The 18,958-nt window shown below is 51.9% G+C and overlaps 1 protein-coding gene across 1 annotated transcript in view; it reads right to left on the bottom strand.

The window, feature by feature from the left end:
* Positions 1 to 18,958, bottom strand: part of PEA15 (proliferation and apoptosis adaptor protein 15) — a 54,242-nt gene continuing 35,284 nt past the window's right edge. The window contains exons 2-4 of the mRNA XM_081892102.1: positions 10,002 to 10,175; positions 5,676 to 5,831; positions 1 to 4,565 (exon numbers count right to left, since the gene is read on the bottom strand). Coding sequence (XP_081748228.1) covers positions 4,501 to 4,565; positions 5,676 to 5,831; positions 10,002 to 10,173 — 393 coding nt within the window. The 5' untranslated portion in view covers positions 10,174 to 10,175 and the 3' untranslated portion in view covers positions 1 to 4,500. The remainder of the gene's footprint in view (positions 4,566 to 5,675; positions 5,832 to 10,001; positions 10,176 to 18,958) is intronic.

Below are 18,958 nucleotides of genomic sequence, written 5' to 3'. Positions count from 1 at the left end.
TATATATATGTGGCTTGGTGGTAAGAGGTTCTTTTAAACATTGCAGGGCCTTGCTCATTGGTGGCTCAGCAGCAGAGCACATGCCTGGCTTGCAGAAGGCCCCAGATTCAGTCCCCAGCAGTGTCTCCAGTAGGGCTGGGAATCTCCCCTGCCTGACATCCTGGAGACCCAGGGTGTGTGTGTGTATATAGCGCAGCCACAGCTGGAGGGCCACACAGGGGTGTGTCTGCCTCTCCACCCCTAGCCCTGACCTAGCAGAGAGCCTCCTTTCTCTCTGGCAATGTCACTGGCCTTGCAAAATATTTGAGGCGTATTCATCCGGAGACCAGGCAAGGGCTGCCCTTTAAGAGCGGCGAAGGACTTGGCCATGCCAAGGGTGGTGGGCATTTAGCCCCGAAGCAAGAAAAAAAGTGTTTTCTGCATCCTGTGATTCTGAGCTGCCTCCTAATCAGCCCCTTTGTTCTTCGCTTTGTTTTGAGCTGTTTGTTCGCTTTTTAATTCCAGCCTCACCCCCCCCAACCACCACCCTGTTTCTTTTTTGACACTATTTATACCCGCTGCCAATTTGCTAATTTGCAATGACATCACCACCACCAACTGTTCAGCTTTAAACATCAGAAGTGTGTGTCTGTGGGGTGTGGGTACTTAAGGGCAGCTGAACCAGAGACCACCCTTCTGCCGAGGTTTTGGCTTTGAGAAGGCAGAGGCTTCCCGGGGCTGATTTTTGTTACGGTAGGACCTTGGAAGGAGTCGGGGGGGGGGGGAGAAAGAAGGCAAAGGCGGCAGTAGCAGCCCCTTCCCCTCCTGCGCAATTTTTGCACCTCCAACAGCGTTTGCTGAAGTGCTTCTGCACGTCTTCACACAAAGGCTTGTCTTAGGAGGGCACCAAGCAAGTGCAAGCAGCCCAGAGCCCTCCCCAGTGTCCCTGACCCCCTTCTCTCTGCTACCGCTCCTCATAGCTTTTCCTCAGGACCCCAGACTCTATATATATCTTGATTTGAAATGTGGTTGACCTCTGCAAGAGCAAGGAGGCTGAGAAGCCCCTTCCAGAGTCCTGAAATTGCTGAATCAGAAGCAACATCTAGTCCAAGCCCCCACATCTAAATCGCAACGAAGGCATCCAGGACAGATTGCCCTCCGCTTAAAAACCTCCGGCGAAGGAGAGTCCACATGCTCTGGCCCATTCCTCTAGGCTTGGCCCAATCCAGAAGCGTAACAAGCCTGGTGCTGAGAGCCCGGCTGAGTTTGCCATGCGCCCTTGGAGTCGTGTCCAGATGTGCACGGCCAACCTTGCGAGAAGGTGCTTTGTGGTGCATCTTGGAGACGGGGCCCCACCATGCCAAACTGAAGGCAGGCAGGGGGGGGTGCAGAGTGGTTGTAGGGACGGCAGCCTGCCTCTCTCGAACGGGGGCCATTGCCTGTCTCTCTCCTGCCGCTGACCCCTTGCCTTGCTCCAGAGGAGCCCTCCCCACCCCACCTCGCTCCCCCTTTCCGCCAGCTCTCTGGACTTCTGAACAGTCATTGCACACCAACACGCACCGAGGGAGTTTTGTGCCAGGAATGCATCTGGTTGGGCAGGAACGACCCACTGCGGCCGAGATCCTGACCCAGGGAATGGGGGGGGGGGGAGAGATTGAAGGCAAGGCTCAGGCTGTGTGTGGTGGGAAGAGAGGCAGCGGGATTGCCAAGGGGGTGGGAAGGGGAGACCTAAACAAGATGCCTTGTAAGAAACACAGACCTAGCCCACCTGTTGATACGTAACACAAAAGAACACAACACTACCTGCAAGGGGGAAGGGCAGAAGCAGGTGGTCTCGTTTTAAGGTGGGGGGGGCAGGGAGAAAAGAGGAGGAAATGCCACCTGGCCAACAACACCAGGATTCACAGCGCAGTTTTTCAGCGTTAATTAAATAATATATATATATTTCCTTTTGCAGTCTGATGCAAGTTCCACTGTTTGGGTGGGTCTCTTTTTTAAAAAAACAACAACTGAGAAGCGTTTTCCTCCCCCCACCCCAGAACAGGTGCAGTTAGTTTAATGGCAATATATGTGCAATGGAAGCTGCAGCAGAGAGACGAACGCAGCAGCCAGGATCACAGCTTTGGGCGCCAGAAACAGTCATGTGACCCCCCTTCCCTCCCTCCTCCTCCTCTACACTCCCAGCAGCCATGTGAGGCGGGGAGACTGTCTTAATCTGGCTCCATCTGGAAACAAACTGGGAGGGGAGACAGAGAGAAGCAGACAAATCCCACTTGCCTCCTTGCTGAATGTGGATTACTGTTTCCCCCTCCCCCATTTGTTCCTTAAACATTTAAGCCTGCTTACACACACACACACACACACACACACACACGCGGCAGCTACTCGGCACCCAAGGGGGCTGCAGGGGGAGGCAACACGTATTTCTCTGTAAGCAGAAATGTGGCCCCTCAGGACTTCCCTGATTTACTTAAGACACGGGTGTCTCGATGATCGTATGCAGGGATGCAGGATGAGTGCATGCAAGCAGTGTCACCAGCTCTCTTGGGTCTGGGCAGGTGGGGAGGCTGCTGGTAGCCTTGGGTGCTGCAGAGGTGCCCCTGTTGCAACCTGGGAGCATCAAGAGGCCTGCCCTCCACATCAGGCTGTCTCCTGGGTGTGTGGAGGGCCAACAGGCAGGCAGGCAATTCCACAGGGAAAGCCTCAAGGGTCCCACCATCCCCATGGGGAAGAGGAGACCTCCAGGCCCCCGCCCAACCTACCAGTCCCCCCCTCATCTATGACAATGCAGCCACTGAGCAGAACAGCAAGGCGGTCCACGAGCGGAGGAGTAGAAATCACGGCAAAGAAAAAGACGTGGCGGTTAAGGGTTGGCCCCCTGTGGAAATGGCCTTCCGCTCAAGGTGAGCCAGCAGGCAGGGGGTGCGGGGGGTGGACTGAATTGGGGCAGAAGTGGCACCAAGTCAGTCCCCTGAGGAAGGAGGAGGAGGAAGGGGTCAATGTCTCTGGCGACAAGGGAGGAAGAGGCACCCACGGAGCAAGTTGAAGGAGAGGCGGCGGCAGTGGCACAACCAACACCGAGGAAAGGCACAAAGTCAGGGGGGCAGGCAAGGAGGCTGGCAGGCCAGTGGGGGTGGGCTGGTGTGTGTCCCCCCCCCAGGTTGCCTCCTGGTGAAAGGCCTGCTCTCCCACCCCAGGGTTAGCACGGACTGGCAGGGAAGGAGCAGACCCCCGAATTGAACCTGGCTCTCTCCACACAAACTTTTGTTCTCCTCTCTCTCAAGCTGTACCCCCCCCCAACTCCTGCTTGTCCCCCTCCCTGCTCAGCAGGTACTTAGCACCCCTGCCCTGGGACTCCAGCACCCTAGCCCTCCACCTCAGAGATAACACCCTGGGAGAAAATTTAAATGCCCTCCCTCCGCAGCTCGCCTCTGCAACCAGCTGCTCCCCCTAAAAACCCTTTTAGGATGTCTGGCTCAGCCGAAATAAGTCTTGGCAGTTTGCGCGGCTGAAGGGGAGTGTGGCTGCCGCGACCTGAGATGCGCAAATCTCCAGTGCGCCGCTTGTTCTGTGTGTGCATTGAGTCGGGATGTCAGCAAAATCTTAAACTGCAGTACTTGGCTGACTTTGGAGGGGTCAAGAGTGGTAGCGAGGCCTCACGGGCGACTGGCAGGGTATATAGCCGGGGTGACAATTCTGGAGGGGATACTGCAGGGCCCGGTTCTATGGCCCTAGGGGGGCCCCCAGCACATCTAAGCAACTAGGGGCCCCCTCAGGCTTTCCCACTGCAGCCCCACAAGCAAAGCTGCTAGGACTTCTTCCTAACCCTTCTCCATCCTGTTCCCTTCCCCTCCTTGCTTGCTGAACTTGCCCCTCGTTGCCCAGTCCTTTCTAACACCCCCCCCCCAAATCTCTCCCCTGCAAACTGATGCCTCAATGCCAGCTCTGCACTGGGGGGCTCCCAGTGGCTTTTTAAAACCAAAACACCCACCCACCTGATCTCATCTCCCCCTGTCCAACTTCCTCTGCCGATCCTCACCTCTTCCTTAACAACAACAAGGACAACGACAACAACAGGCCAAGGCTCTTGATTTTGTTGGGGTGTCAAACTTGGGGGGTCTGCCCCTTCCCGGTGGGTGGGTGTGTGGAAGGGAGGGAGTGGCAACTGGGGAGAGGTGGGTGCCATGTTTGCATAGCAACAGTCCTGCAGCCCCCTGGCCGCCCCCCACCCGTCCCAGCAGCCCTCCCGAGGGTTCATCCACACCAGTCAGTGGCAAGGGGGGGATATGTATGTGGGGAGGAGGGGTTGGGGAGGGGGGATTGGAATTAAGACTCCATTAGTGGCCAAGGCTGCTCCCCACCCCAGTCCCACAAGACAGGCGGACAGTCACAGAGAAAGAGCGGGATGTAGCCAGAAGGGACAGCTGGAACCGTCAGGGCACAGTGGAGCAGAGGGGTGGGTTGGTGGGGGGGTCATCCTCCTCCCAGCTGCTCCCTTCCTCCCCCCTCCCCCCCCCCACTTTAAGCTTTTTTGGGTGGCGGAGCCAGTTTGATTATCTCTTCTTCAGAGGGCTGCCGGATGATGTCTGTGGGGAGAAAAAGAAGGGAGACAACATGAGAACAACGTAGGAGTCACCTGGTGGGATTGTCTTATCCTTAAAGAGTTCTGAGTTGGTGGCCAGAAATACATCTTGTGGCAGAGAGTTCCACAAGCTTGTGCGGACCTGTGTGAAGAAACTGCGACCTGAATCTACTACCCAGTCTAATTTCTATGATTAGGACTTGAAGGTTTCCAAGTGATATTTAACAGATTGAAAACCTAAATGCAGTCCCTATAAAGACGGAACCAGTGGAGAGCTTAGGGTCCGAGGGGCCCCACATGCAGCCCTCTTTGGGGGGGGGCTGTTTGTTCACTTAAATACATGTGACTATTAACAGCATGGCTTATCTTTTTTACTATGATTAAACTCAGTGTTTCAAAGGTATCCTCTCAGCTAACGATGTATGCTAGCAACTGGGAGCCACTCAGCCTTGCAGAACACTGTTTCTGGGCTGCGTATAAATCTGCCTCAGAACGGAGCAGAGCAAAACCAAATTATTGCTTCCCCTCCCATCCTCTTCCTCATGTTAGAAAGCTGTACCGTTGGCGCCCTGAGTCATGAAAGGGGCAGGTCCACGACCTGCTTTTGCCTAGCTGCCCATCTTTAACCTCAGAGTAGAAAAACTACGCCCTGGAAAGGTTTCCTGCACAACCAACCATTTATCTCCCCCACGGCTTCATCTTGCCCCTTGTGAGCCAGGGAGGTTTGGGGATGGAGTTGTTGGCGGACTCTGGACAAAAGCATCCTCTGTCCACCCCCCATCGCCCTTGGGCGGACGTGGGGCATGTCCCTGCCTTCAGGCTGGAGATCTGAAGCTGGGTTTCTCCAGCTGTTCAAAGTGGGTCTGGAAAAGGGAGGGGAGACCAAGTTCTCCCCTCAAGGTCAGATGAGAAAGGCGAGTCTTCCCAAAAACCAGCCTGCTGAGCCTCTGGAGCAGCTGCATCCCGCTGAGAGAAAGATGGACAACATCCAGCCCCAACCCCAGGGTCTCCATGCAGGAAGAAGGGGTGAGACGAGACCCAGGGGCGGCTACAGGGGGTTTGGGATTTGGGGGTTGCTGAGGGCATGTGGGGGCTGAGCAGGGAGGCCCCCGACCTTTGTATTTCTTGGCACTGGGGATACGGGTCAGCTTTGTATCCACTTCATCCTCCTCAGAGATCTTCAGCACTTGGGTGCGGTACTCGACCACCATGGTGAGCAAGTCAGGGCGGCGGGAGATCTCAAAGATGTGCTCGATGTAGGAGAGGTTGTCTGCACAGGAATAATAATAATAATAATAATAATAATAATAATATTTATTATTTATACCCCACCCATCTGGCTGAGTTTTCCCAGCCACTCTGGGCGGCTCCCAATCGAGTGTTAAAAACAATACAGCATTAAATATTAAAAACTTCCCTAAACAGGGCTGCCTTCCGATGTCTTTTAAAAATAAGATAGCTGCTTATTTCCTTGGCATCTGATGGGAGGGTGTTCCACAGGGTGGGTGCCACCACCGAGAAGGCCCTCTTCCTGGTTCCCTGTAACCTCGCAGGGAGGGAACCGCCAGAAGGCCCTCGGATCTGGACCTCAGTGTCTGGGCTGGACAATGGGGGTGGAGACGCTCCTTCAGGTCTACTGGACCGAGGCCATTTCGGGCTTTAGAGGTCAGCACCAACACTTTGAATTGTGCTCGGAAACGTACTGTGAGCCAGTGTAGGTCTTTCAAGACCAGTGCTACGTGGTCCCAGCGGCCGCTCCCAGTCACCAGTCTAGCTGCCACATTTTGGATTAGTTGTAGTTTCCAGGTCACCTTCAAAGGTAGCCTCACATAGAGCGCATTGCAGTAGTCGAAGTGGGAATAAGCACAGGGAAGGAGGTCAGCTGTGGGGAAACAGGAAGGCAGTGGCAAGTGCCCTGCCTGTTGAATCGGCTGAATTGCGCCTGCCTTGCCCCGCCTGCAAAGATGAAAGGGCTCGGGTTGCCCTGCCTCTTGCATCCCTCCATGATTTCAATGCAGACAATCAGCGCAGGGACTTCTTTCTTTCTCCTTCTCCCCCCTGCCCCCCCCGGCCGCCCCCACTTAGGATGGCACCATGTCAAAAGCAGCCCACTGTTTCATGCTAATCGTCACCTGAATCCCACACCTGTTCCATTCTCTACGTGTGAATTTAACTTGACTCTTTGTGTCTGTAACATACCAACTCCCTCTCTCTGTGTGTGTGTGTGTGTGTGTGTGTGTGTGTGTTGGTGCCGCTTTCCTCAAGGTGTGACTGACGACTGCGAACCTCTCTGGAGGCACGGGGCTGTCTTGCGTGGGCACAGCATGGCAGTGTGAGTCTGTTCACGATGTTGCTGGTGCGTGGGCAGAAAGACCAGTGCAGAGGTGGATGTGTGTGCATAGGAGAGAGGAAAGCAAGCAACCAACAGCAGGTTGCATTGCCCTGAGAAAACAACTTTATTTTTTTAAAAGCACAAAATGACATCATCCAGCTCCACAGCACCATCTGTAGCCTTCCTCCACAAGAGCAGCTCAGGGTAGGGCTCAGCCTTGTGTGTGTGTGTGTTGGGGGTGTCTCAGCTCAAGAACATGGAAGGCTGAAGTGGGCAGGATGGGTGCAGGGTGGGGAGACCAGCAACTCTGCACAAGAGCAAAAGAGAGCTGGGATGCAGGTCTGGTTGTGAAGAGCATCTAATGCGCTAGGGCGATATTTAGATATATTTGGATATTTGTCCTTCTGTGCCCACAGCAGCTTCTGCTCCTGTTTATCGTCATACTATCCTTGTTGAATGCTGAGGACACAACTTTTTACCCCGGCCTTTGACACCTGAGATGTGCATTTTTAGGGCTCACCCTATTTTTGTGTGATTTCATTCTTCACAGTTACAGTGGTACCTCGGGTTACAAACACTTTGGGTTACAGACTCCACTAACCCAGAAGTAGTACCTCGGGTTAATAACTCTACCTCAGGATGAGAACAGAAAATGCACAGCGGCGGCAGCAGGAGGCCCCATTAGCTAAAGTGCTACCTCAGGTTAAGAACGGTTTCAGGTTAAGAACGGACCTCCAGAACAAATTACCGTATTTTTCGCTCTATAAGACACATTTTTCCCTTCCTAAAAAGTAAGGGGAAATGTGTGTGCGTCTTATGGGGCGAATGCAGGCTGGGCAGCTATCCCAGAAGCCAGAACAGCAAGAGGGATTGCTGCTTTAATAATAATAATAATAATAATAATTTATTATTTATACCCCGCCCATCTGGCTGAGTTTCCCCAGCCACTCTGGGCGGCTCCCAGTCAGTGTTAAAAACAGTACCGCATTACATATTAAAAACTTCCCTGAACAGGGCTGCCTTAAGATGTTTTCTGAATGTCAGGTAATTCTTTATCTCTTTGACATCTGATGGGAGGGCGTTCCACAGGGCGGGCGCCACTACCGAGAAGGCCCTCTGTCTGGTTCCCTGTAGCCTCACTTCTCGCAATGACGGAACCGCCAGTAGGCCCTCGGCACTGGATCTCAGTGTCCGGGCTGAACGATGGGGGTGGAGACGCTCCTTCAGGTATACAGGACCGAGGCTTTCACTGCACAGAGATCCCTCTTGCTGTTCTGGCTTCTGGGATTCAGAATTCCGCCCCCCCCCCTTGTTTTCCTCCTCCAAAAACTAGGTGCGTCTTGTGGTCTGGTGCGTCTTATAGAGCGAAAAATACGGTAAGTTCATAACCAGGTAAAATCATAAGATTTTTTTATGTTGTTATATTTAGTTGTATTCTCTGTGGATTTGTCCAATCCTCTTTTTACAGCATCCAAGTTGGTGGCCACCCTGCTTTCTGTAGAAGTGAGTTCCCTTGTTTAACTATGTGCTGTGCAAAAGACTCTCTTTTATCTGTCCTGAATATTCCAATTTCCAGCTTCATCCATGAGTTCTAGGGTCATGAGAGGGTGTTTCCCCCCCTTGTTGGTGAGTGGTGTGTGTGTGTGTGTCTGTGTGTGTCTGTGTGTGTGCCACCTGGCACAATCTCTTCTAGAGCTGTTCATTCCTACAGCCACATACGCGCACCTCCCAAACACACACCCATTTTTGTAATGGGCACCCCACAGTTGCACTGAGCCCCCTGAAAGAGGTGGAGGTTTGGGCTCCTGGTTCTGTCGCACAACTCGGCATCCACACCTTCTCCCTGCGCTCATGCCCTGTCATATGGTGCCGGGTGACAGGTCTTCATCTCCCTGCCCTAGCCTCCCTCCTGGGGACAGAACAGAAGTGATTGCAGAGGTGCTTTGTTGGTCTGGAAGTGTCAAGCCCTTGGATGAGATCTGAACCCTGAGCGGACCTGCCTGGCTGGTGCCTCTTTGCTGAGTCACTGGTTCTCCCGGGAGCCCAGCCGTCCGTTCCTCTTGCCTGGAGCTGTCACAGCCAGGCGGGCAGGCGGGCTGCTCCTCCCCGCTCCCCAACCCTCCTGGAACCTCAAGCCTGCCAGCTCTGAGTCACTCAACTTGATTCTGCTGCTCTTGCCTTCCTTCCTTTGGAAGGAAAGCAAGGTGAAAGTGGCGGGGAGAGAGGGCTGAGCTGCTTATTGATATGTCGGCATGACTTGGTGTACAGATTCTTCTCCCCTGACCCTCTTCACTGTGTTTGTTTTAATCCCATAGATTCAGATACAGTGGTAGCTCTGGATGAGAACGGGATCCGTTCTGGAGCCCTGTTCGCATCCTGAAGCAAATGCAACCCGCGTCCGCGTGTCTGCACGTGCACAGGTCTCAATTCAGCACTTCCGCACATGCGCATGACATCATTTTGAGTGTCTGCGCATGCGCGAGCAGCAAAAACAAAACACGTTCTGTTACTTCTGGGTCGCCGCAGAGCGCAACCCGAAAATGCTCAACCCGAAGCTACTTCAACCCGAGGTATGACTGTGTAGGCTAGGTGCAGCCGGGGGCACCAAGTTGCCCCCCCCATTAAGGGGGGCCATGTGATTCATCACGTGATGCCACCCAGGATGTGTGGGACATGCAGAGGGTGATCTTTGGCCTCACTCATCCCAGCCTCATCTTGGGTTCCCAGGCAGAGGCTGGGGCCAGCAAAGGCAAAGATCACATCCCAGCACCCCAGCACCCCAGCACCCCACCCTCAGCTCCTAGGCCCCCATCCTGAGTGATAGGCTGGTGCAGAAGGGGCCTGGGGCTGAGCACACTCTCTTCCTCTCCTGCTCCTGCTCCTCCTCATCTCCTTCTCCTAAGAGCAGCAGAAGAGCCTGCTGGATCAGGCCCAGAGCCCATCTAGTCCAGCATCCAACCAGATGCCCCCATGGGAAGTCTACAAGCAGGATTCGAACACAAGAGCCCTCTCCCTTCTCCAGTTTCCAGCAACTGGCCTTCAGAAGCAGTGCTGCCTCCTTCCATGGGGCAGAGCAGAGCCATCTCAAAGGCCAGTGGTCCTGCTCACCTTTGTCCAGTTTCTTGTGCTTTTCCAGGAAGCTGAACCAGTCCTTGCTGGTGGTGATCTCCTCGTTCTTTTCGCTGGGGATGTCCTCCTTGCAGGCCGACTTCAGCTGGTCCAGGTCTTCGTTGGTGATGTTCTCAGCCAGCTCCTCCAGAAGGCTGCTGTATTCTGCCATCTCTGCAAGGGGTGAGGAAGGGGGAACAGGGCGAGTTATAGGAAGGGGTAGGCAAGACGTCACACCTGCAGGATCTGTCCACTAGGACCCTGATATCTACCAGCTGGAGCCGGGTGCAAATCACACACACATTGAATGAAAGGACCCTGAGCCTAGGAGTTGGTTTGGACTGCCGAAGTGAAAAGAGCTTGCAACCCTTTGGCATTAAAAAATAAATTTAAAATCCACTCATGGTTACCCAGCTTTTCTTCAGTTGTGCAGCATTTGGGGAGGGAGGTCAGAGGTCAAATGGGAGTCAGAAACCCTTGCTGACTTTGTGCAAATCACCCAGAGACCCACCAGCAGATCCCTATCTACCTTCTGCACATCCCTGAGTTCAAGATCCAGATGCAGCTGATTATTATTGTTATTTCATTTAGATCCCATCTTTCCTCCAAGAAGCTTGAGGAGGCATACATGGTTCTCCCCTTTCCCATTTCAACCTCACGACAATCCTGTGAGGTAGTGAGCTTTGTTACGGAGTGGGGATTCGAACCCTGATCTTTCTCTGGTCCCTAGTCCAAAACCTGAGGGCCCTGAAATGGCCAGTGATGAATTCCTGTGCTCCACCTTGGAATCTGGCTTTCTGTCATCAAATACTGTGTTTTCGTTCTTCTTTCCTAGCGTTCCTGGAAACCAGGTACGGTTCTTCTTTGTTCTACTTTGTGTGCCAATTGTTGCAGCTGGCTTAGCATGTTCTTAACTGACCTTCCTTTGCTAGGGAGATGGTTTCTTAGCAGCCTCAAGGTCTATGCTTTCTCCGTTGGGAGATAGCTGGCAATCGTCCCCTTCCAAGTTTGGGGGAGAAAGGACCTACAAGTGCACAGACCCCAAGCTCAAGGGAGAGAGGGCAGCTGCATGGGGGGTGAAGAAACAGGAAATTGGAACAGGCAAGACGCATGACCCTGGAGTGGGGGAGGGGAGAGTTGGAGGCATCTTGGAGTGCGGTGAGGTTCAGGGGTCTCTGTCCTGTATGGGAATGCCTGACGTTTGCCTCCCATTCAACATTATGCTTCAGCCTTTGTAAATAAATCAAGCACAGTGGTCCCTTGGTTCTCAAACTTAATCCGTTCCGGAAGTCCGTTCCAAAACCAAAGCGTTCCAAAACCAGGATGCGCTTTCCCATAGAAAGTAATGCAAAATGGATTAATCCATTCCAGACTTTTAAAAACAACCCCTAACACAGCAATTTAACATGAATTTTACTATCAAACGAGACCCTTGATCCGTAAAATGAAAGCAATCAACAATGTACTGCAGTCACACAATCAATCAATCAATCAATCAATCAGTAGCTGAACTGGGTTTCACATAGTCACAAAAACAAACAAAAAGAGCCACAAAAACACAAAATAAATAGCAAAACCAGACAGACCTCAGCATAACCCTCAAAACGGAAGTGTGGCACTCAAAACGGAGCACGTTTGGCTTCTGAAAAAGGTTTGCAAACCGGAACACTGACTTCCGGGTTTGCAGTGTTTGGGTTCCAAGTTGAGTACCAAGGTACCACTGTATTGCAGAAGGCTGCAGACACACTGTGCGCATTGCACAGCTCATGTGAAGTATGCGGCTCCCCACCCAAAGAATCCTGGGAACTGGGGCTTGCAAGGAGGCTCTGAAGTGTAGCTCTGCAAGAAGCTGTACACTAGTTTGACAGGTGTTGCTATACGATGTTCCTGATAGGGATGACACTATGTACTGGATCCTCAGAAATCTTTTGCCTCCTCTCCGGGGCGGAGAAGGGTGGAGAGTCATCCATCCCTTCTCCAAACTGACCCTGCCTGGAATTGGTGAATTTTACTTTCTCTGATAAAATTCCTCCTCCTCTTTAGCCTTTCTAAGGGACTGTCCACACTTCCCCTTATTCCGTGCCTCGAAAGCACAGGGCCCAGACGTTTTCCACTTGTCACAGGCCCCAACAATTTCTCCTGGAAAACCCACTATGGTAAAGGTAAAGGGACCCCTGAGCATTAGGTCCAGTCGTGAACGACTCTGGGGTTGCGGCGCTCATCTCGCTTTATTGGCCGAGGGAGTCGGCATACAGCTTCCGGGTCATGTGGCCAGCATGTCTAAGCCACTTCCGGCAAACCAGAGCAGCGCACGGAAACGCCGTTTACCTTCCTGCCGGAGTGGTACCTATTTATCTCCTTACACTTTGACGTGCTTTTGAACTGCTAGGTTGGCAGGAGCAGGGACCAAGCAACAGGAGCTCACCCCATCGCGGGGATTTGAACCGCTGACCTTTTGATCAGCAAGTCCTAGGCTCAGTGGTTTAACCCACAGCACCACCTGCGTCCTATTTAGTGCTAAATCGGAGCAAGCATCAATCAGGAGAAAACCCAATCAATGTTCGCTTCAATTCAGCAGTAAGGAGTGGGTTTTCCCCCTGGAAAGCAGCAGGGCAAACAAAAATCTAGATGAGCCCTAAGTGTTTGCTGAGGTCAGTTTAAGGTTGGCAGGCAACCCAAGACACTCTCCAGTGCAGTCTTTCCCTCTGGCTGTTTCTCACCCGAAGGAAACCAAACTCAGGTTGTTCTGCCCTGGAACATCTCTCCCCCTCTCTCCGTTGCTGCTCAGTCGAGTGTAGAGCACACAACAAATATCATTAAACTGATGCTGATCCTCCCAGTGGAACTATTTGGTCAGGCAGAATACCGGCTGCCTGGTTTTTTTGTTTTTGTTTCAGATTGATTTGCTGCTGATCTGTGAAGCTGCAGCCATTCTGAAAAGTCCTGCCATTTATGAGGCCTCCTGATGCAAGCCTGTACTTTTCAGTGTGGTGCGGAAGAGAGACTCCCGTTCTGGAACGGTGGTTTATGGGAGACTGGAATGTGCAACCACCAGGCTCCATAATCAACACCCACACCCTGCATGCATGTGCTTTTGGTTCTCTATTACAGGTAAAACAAGAACATCTGCTTTCCTTTGACAAACACTGGAAAGAACTGGGAGAGTTTCTAAGACAACAGAACCAAAAAGCTCCCCACTCCCCACAAATTCACAACCTGAAGACAATTCATAAAAACAGCACAAACGTTTTTTCAACAGGGTTTTGTTATGGACTGCGATTTGGGCTTGCCCAAGACATTTTTTTCCTGCTGGAGGCAAAGGTTTCGGCAGCTAACTAGACTGACCACTGCCTCTTGCTTCAACATTTATGACCGGACAGAACTCTCCCCACTGCACCTCAGAGGGCGAAGGATTGGCTCTGGGGGCACAAGCAACTCTATTTACCAACACATCACTGCTTTCCATCAACATCTGCTGCCAGAGGCAGCCACCTCACTCAACCTCCTAATGGAAGGGCTGGCTCTGCTGGCTGCTTTTCTTTTAAAAAAGGACAGCCCTTGGCATGTGTTGTAATTTTATTCTGCATTAAACACTCCAACCACAGCACAGAGCTTTAGAAGGCTTGCTGGGACATCAAGGCCTTGGACTTTGGCCTCCTAGCTAGAGAAAAGCACTTCTGCATCTGTATGAAAGACAAAATACCTCTCCCCCTCCCTATTTGGAGCTTGTTTGCATAGATGGCTTGGTAATGGAGATTAGTGTGTGTGTGTTTTCTCCTCATTTAAAAAATGAGGGCACTGGGAAATATAATTCCCAGACAGAGACATCACCCAGCTTTGCAGGGCTTTCTAGAATCCCTGACAGTTCAGGGACAATGAGCAATTTGGCCTTGGATTTGGAGAGAGGGGCTCATCTGTGGATAATGAGAACTTATTTGGAAAAGAGGAGGGGGCCGGGAGGTATTATTGCAGCAACAGCTGGGTCTCTGCTAGGGATCTCCAGCCACAGGCCTCAGGATGGAAGGAACTGTGGAGGGAGCAAGGAGAGGGAGCGAAAGAAACTGCTACCCTTCAAATGCCTTTAGTGCCACAAATGTCGAGCATCTCAACAGGTACTGTGAAGTGTTTACTAGCTGCATTCAAATAGGAGAACTCTGTGGTCCATCCAAGCATCACCTCTCCCTGCCCCTGCTCATTAGTATATGCATTCCTAATTTCATCAGTGCTTCCTGCCACTGCCCCCCCCAAAAAAACCCAACACATCCCAAAAAGTGCCGACAAATTCTGAAGGGAAAACTAAACCACTCTGCCCAAACCCGAGTCTGATTTGGGAACCTTCAACAAAAACCAGAGGAGTAGTCTGGGTCAAGCTGAATGGTCCAGGAGTCAAAGGTCAGCTGGATGAACTGTAGGGGGGAAGTTACAGTTAGGTAGCCGTGTTGGTCTGCCGTAGTCGAAACACAATAAAAAAATTCCTTCCAGTAGCACCTTAGAGACCAACTAAGTTTGTTCTTGGTATGAGCTTTTGTGTGCATGCACACTTCTTCAGGTGCACTCTCTCTCTATATAAGGATCTGCTGACTTCGGTTTCAGGGCATCTGAAGAAGTGTGAAGAAGGGACGCGGGTGGCGCTGTGGGTTAAACCAGAGCCTAGAACTTGCTGATCAGAAGGTTGGCGGTTTGATTCCCCACGACGGGGTGAGCTCCCGTTGCTCGTTCCCTGCTCTGCCAACCTAGCAGTTCGAAAGCACATCAAAGTGCAAGTAGATAAAGAGGTACCGCTCTGGCAGGAAGGTAAACGGCGTTTCCCTGCACTGCTCTGTTTTGCCAGAAGCGGCTTAGTCCTGCTGGCCACATGACCCGGAAGCTGTACGCCGGCTCCCTCGGCCAAGAAAGCGAGATGAGCGCTGCAACCCCAGAGTCGGCCACGACTGGACCTAATGGTCAGGGGTCCCTTTACCTTTACCTTAAGGTGCTACTGGAAGGATTTTTTTTATTTTGTAGGGTGGAATTTACAGTCGTACCTTGGAGGTCAAACGGAATCCATTCTGGAAGTCCGTTAGACTTCCAAAGCGTTCGAAAACCAAAGTGCGGCTTCTGACAGCCAATCGGAAATAGTTTGCAAACTGGAACACTCACTTCCGGGTTTGCGGCATTCGGGAGCCAAAACATTCGAGAACTAATCTTTTCGAAAACCAGGTTACTACTGTACATGGTTTTGGTTCCTCCACTCACTACCATGAGAGAAGAAAACATAGATTTTTTAGCATTCAGGACTGTCTCTACTATTTCCAGCAGGTTTTGCTTGTTCTCTCTCTGGGTTTTGTAACGTTGCTGGTACAGGAGGAACTAATTGATTTGTTACTCTATGCAGTACAAATGAGAAGAATGGGTTGGAACCACACCTTCCACTCCCCCAGCCCAGCCCAGCCCCCCCGCCGCCTCAGTCCAGTTTGTTGTTTGCTATCTCATTGCTGTTGCTTGTTAATTCTCCTCAAATCCAGTGATTAATTATCCAGGGATTTGGGAAATACGGCAGCTGGATTTCCAGACAGTGTTTGTCAGATTAAGGCAGAAGCTCTCAATCCACCAACCTCAATGCTCGTTCTGGTTATTAACTAACATTTGAGGGTGTTTTTGTAAAAAAATAAAAATAAAACAAATGCAGCCATGACTTAAGATAGAGAAGCTTTTGTTCAGCAGGTGGGAGAAGATCTGGAGTGGTAAGGAAAGTGGATTATCACGCCTAAACAGCCTTGCTCCAGAACGCAGATCACCTTGTAGGGAACAAATTTAGTTACACAAGCTTTTGCACCTCTCTGGAGAGCCACATTCTTACACAACAAAGGAATAAAGCCATGTTATATGTGATCATCTCCTAAAACTTCATCACTGTCATAACTCCTGTGTACGGTGAAAATACAGGGTGGCATTATTGCACCCTTAGGAAAAGCACAATTCATGTGCGGACATGTATACAAACCCCCACACAAAAGCACACATTCTTTGCCCCCAAGCATTCACACAAATGAATCCTTCCCTTCCAGACTGACAGAGCTTGGCCCCCTGGTCTACCGAGGGACAATTGCACCTCACTTTTCAATGAGTGACCCAAATCTACAGCCAATTGCATGGGATTTGTTGGCTGGCTGGCAAGCCTCAAATCTCAAGTATTTCCACAGCGGCACAACATGTGCCATCAATCTCCTGCATCTTCAGAGCCCTTCCCGACCGGAACATGCTCATTAATTAATTCTCTGCTGTGCAATTAAACCTGTGCCCTGGGCACAGCTAATCATTCCAACACACACAAAACCACAAACACATTTTATTCCTTTTTTGTTTTGTTTTGTTTTCCAGAGTGCCACCCCCGAGTTAGTGTTGCCCTTAAGGGGCACATTCTGTACTCAGTTCTATAACACCCTGTTGAGAACGTAAGCACCTAGGAAGGGCCTGGCTGCTGAATCAAACCAAAGGGAGTGGGGCATCTAGTCCAGCATGCTGTTCTTACTATGGTCAACCAGATCCATACGGGGAGCAGGAGAAGAGCAATATCGAATAGGCCATCACTATGATGGAACTGGCTGCCACCACCACCACATGGTTCCCTTCTTGCTCTCCCCTCAGTCTGAGTTCAAAGTGTCCACAGGGCCAGTCCACTCCCATTGATCTTCTCTTGGGGGTGAATTTGAATTTCGTTCTTCTGTCCTGTGGGCCTGCCAAAGCCAGCACCACCCGCTCTTGGGGGTTGTTGTTGTTGTTCTTTTAATAATAAAAAAATCAGAGGCAGAGGTTTTCACGGCAGGGAGGGATATGGCCACAAACCCCAAACCATTTTCTGTTCATCTGGCTGCTTGGGGGGGGGGGCACCACAGGGCAAGAGACAGCAGTGAAAAGATGGACCATTATCCTACCCCATTGGTAGGCAAACTAAGGCCCGGGGGCCGGATGTGGCCCAATCGCCTTCTAAATCTGGCCCGCAGATGGTCCAGGAATCAGGGTGTTTTTACATGAGTAGAATGTGTGCTTTTATTTAAAATGCATCTCTGGGTTATTTGTTCATTCCCCCCCCCCCAAAGGTCTGAGGGACAGTGGTTGGCCCCCTGCTGAAAAAGTTTGTTGTCCCCTGTCCTACCCTCTGTCCTACCCTCTGGTCCCCTGTTCTCTCTCTCTCTCTCTCTCTCTCTCTCTCTCTCTCTCTCTCTCTCTCTCTCTCTCTCTCTCTCTCTCTCTCTCTCTGTCACACACACACACACACACACACACACACACACAGGCCTGTCCTGTTTTGGGATTCTTGTCGTCTTCCCTTAGGAAGAGGAAATTCCGGCTGTTCGTTTGAAGCAAAAAATCTTCCCAGATGGCTGCCCCTTCCTGAAACAATGAATCGCTGATAGAAAAGGGGAGAGATCCTGGCTCCAGCCAGTTCAAATGGTACTTCCACTTTCCCCCCATCACTCCAAGCTATTTATTTACGCCTTCCCCTTTGCACTCTGTATTCTGGGTGTCAGGCAGGGAGCAAGCAAGCAAGTGGGTTGCTGTGGTGTGGGGCCGCTCGTTTCTCTGCCTGCCAGCCCCACTTTATCCCCTTTCCAAGGGCTGGGGTGGCATGCATATTCCCTCCCTTGCTTATTCACGCCTTTTCCTCTGGCTCCCCCACCTTTCTTATTTAGCCCCCCCCCCCCTTCTCTCTCTCTTTCTGTGCCAGGGGCATTCAGCAACCCTTCAAGAATAACAAACTGCCCACACTGGGCCCGCTGCCCATTTCCCAGGCCCGCTGGGTGGTATGAAGAAAGGAAGAAGCAAGCAGGGGATAATGGCAGGGAGCGAGTGGAGGCCCGGGGCTACCAACTGGCCAATAAACAAATTGGTTGCAGACAGCTCCTGTGCCTGGAAGGGGCTGCTGGAAGCAGCAGGTGAATCTTTCTAATGGCATGGGCAGAAAACAACAACACTGGTTTAAGAGCATGGGGGGGGGGGGGAGCCAGTTTGTTGTTTTTTAAAAAGTTTATAGGAACACAGGGCTCCTTCGGAAGTTGGTTGTCAGGTGTGCATGCAGGAGCCAGGCCCTGTGACTAGTAGGGCTTCGCAGGACTGGGGCCTTCCTAAGTTTGTTCTGGAGAGGCAAGGTGCAGCCTCACAGGTGAGGCCACTTGGTAACTCACAACACCTGGTGGCAAGAGCCAGGAAGGGATATAAGGTCAGCATTTCCCTTCGGCTCTTGGCCACAGCAACACGTTCCCTGCCTTGCTTCCTGACCCTTGGACCCATGGCTTCTTGACTCCCGGCTCTCTGACCCTCGGACTCTTGGCTTCCTGGCTTCTGGACTCCCGTTCCTGCTCCCACCCTGCCATCTTGCCCCCGGTCCCGACGTCTGCTGCCGGGACTTCGCCCGTGAACTGGACCGGGACATTGGTGGAGTCAACTTCACTGGAGGTTTCAAATGCAGGTTGGAGGGCCACCTGCCAGGTATTCTTCAGCTGTCATTTCTGCACTGCAGGGAGTTGGTTGGACCAGGTGACCCTTAGAAACACAGAATCGTAGAGTTGGAAGGGACCTCTGGTGGCCATCTAGTCCAGCCCCCTGCAATGCAGGAATCTCAACTGAAGCTTCCATGTCAGACGGCCATCCAACCTCTGCTTAGAAACCTCCAAGGAAGGAGAGCCCATTCTCTTGTGGGATGTCAGGAGTGCGTGCAGGATCCAGGCCCTGGGACCAGTAGGGCTTCGCAGGACTGGGGCCTTCCTAAGTTTGTTCAGGAGAGGCAAGGTGCGGCCGCACAGGTGAGGCCGACTGGTAACTCACTGCACCCGGTGGCAAGAGCCGGAAAGGGATATAAGGTCAGCATTTCCCTTCGGCTCTTTGCCACAGCAACACGCTTCCTGCGTTTGGCATTTTGCTTCCTGATCCTTGAACCTCGGCTTCGTGACTCCTTGCTTCTTGATCCTCGGACCCTT

This window comes from Podarcis melisellensis, assembly GCF_964234715.1.
Source record: "Podarcis melisellensis genome assembly, chromosome: 16".
In the NCBI taxonomy this organism is placed as follows: Eukaryota; Metazoa; Chordata; class Lepidosauria; order Squamata; family Lacertidae; genus Podarcis; species Podarcis melisellensis.
Note: the sequence above shows the minus strand (reverse complement) of the source record. Positions and strands in the feature narration are given on the sequence as shown.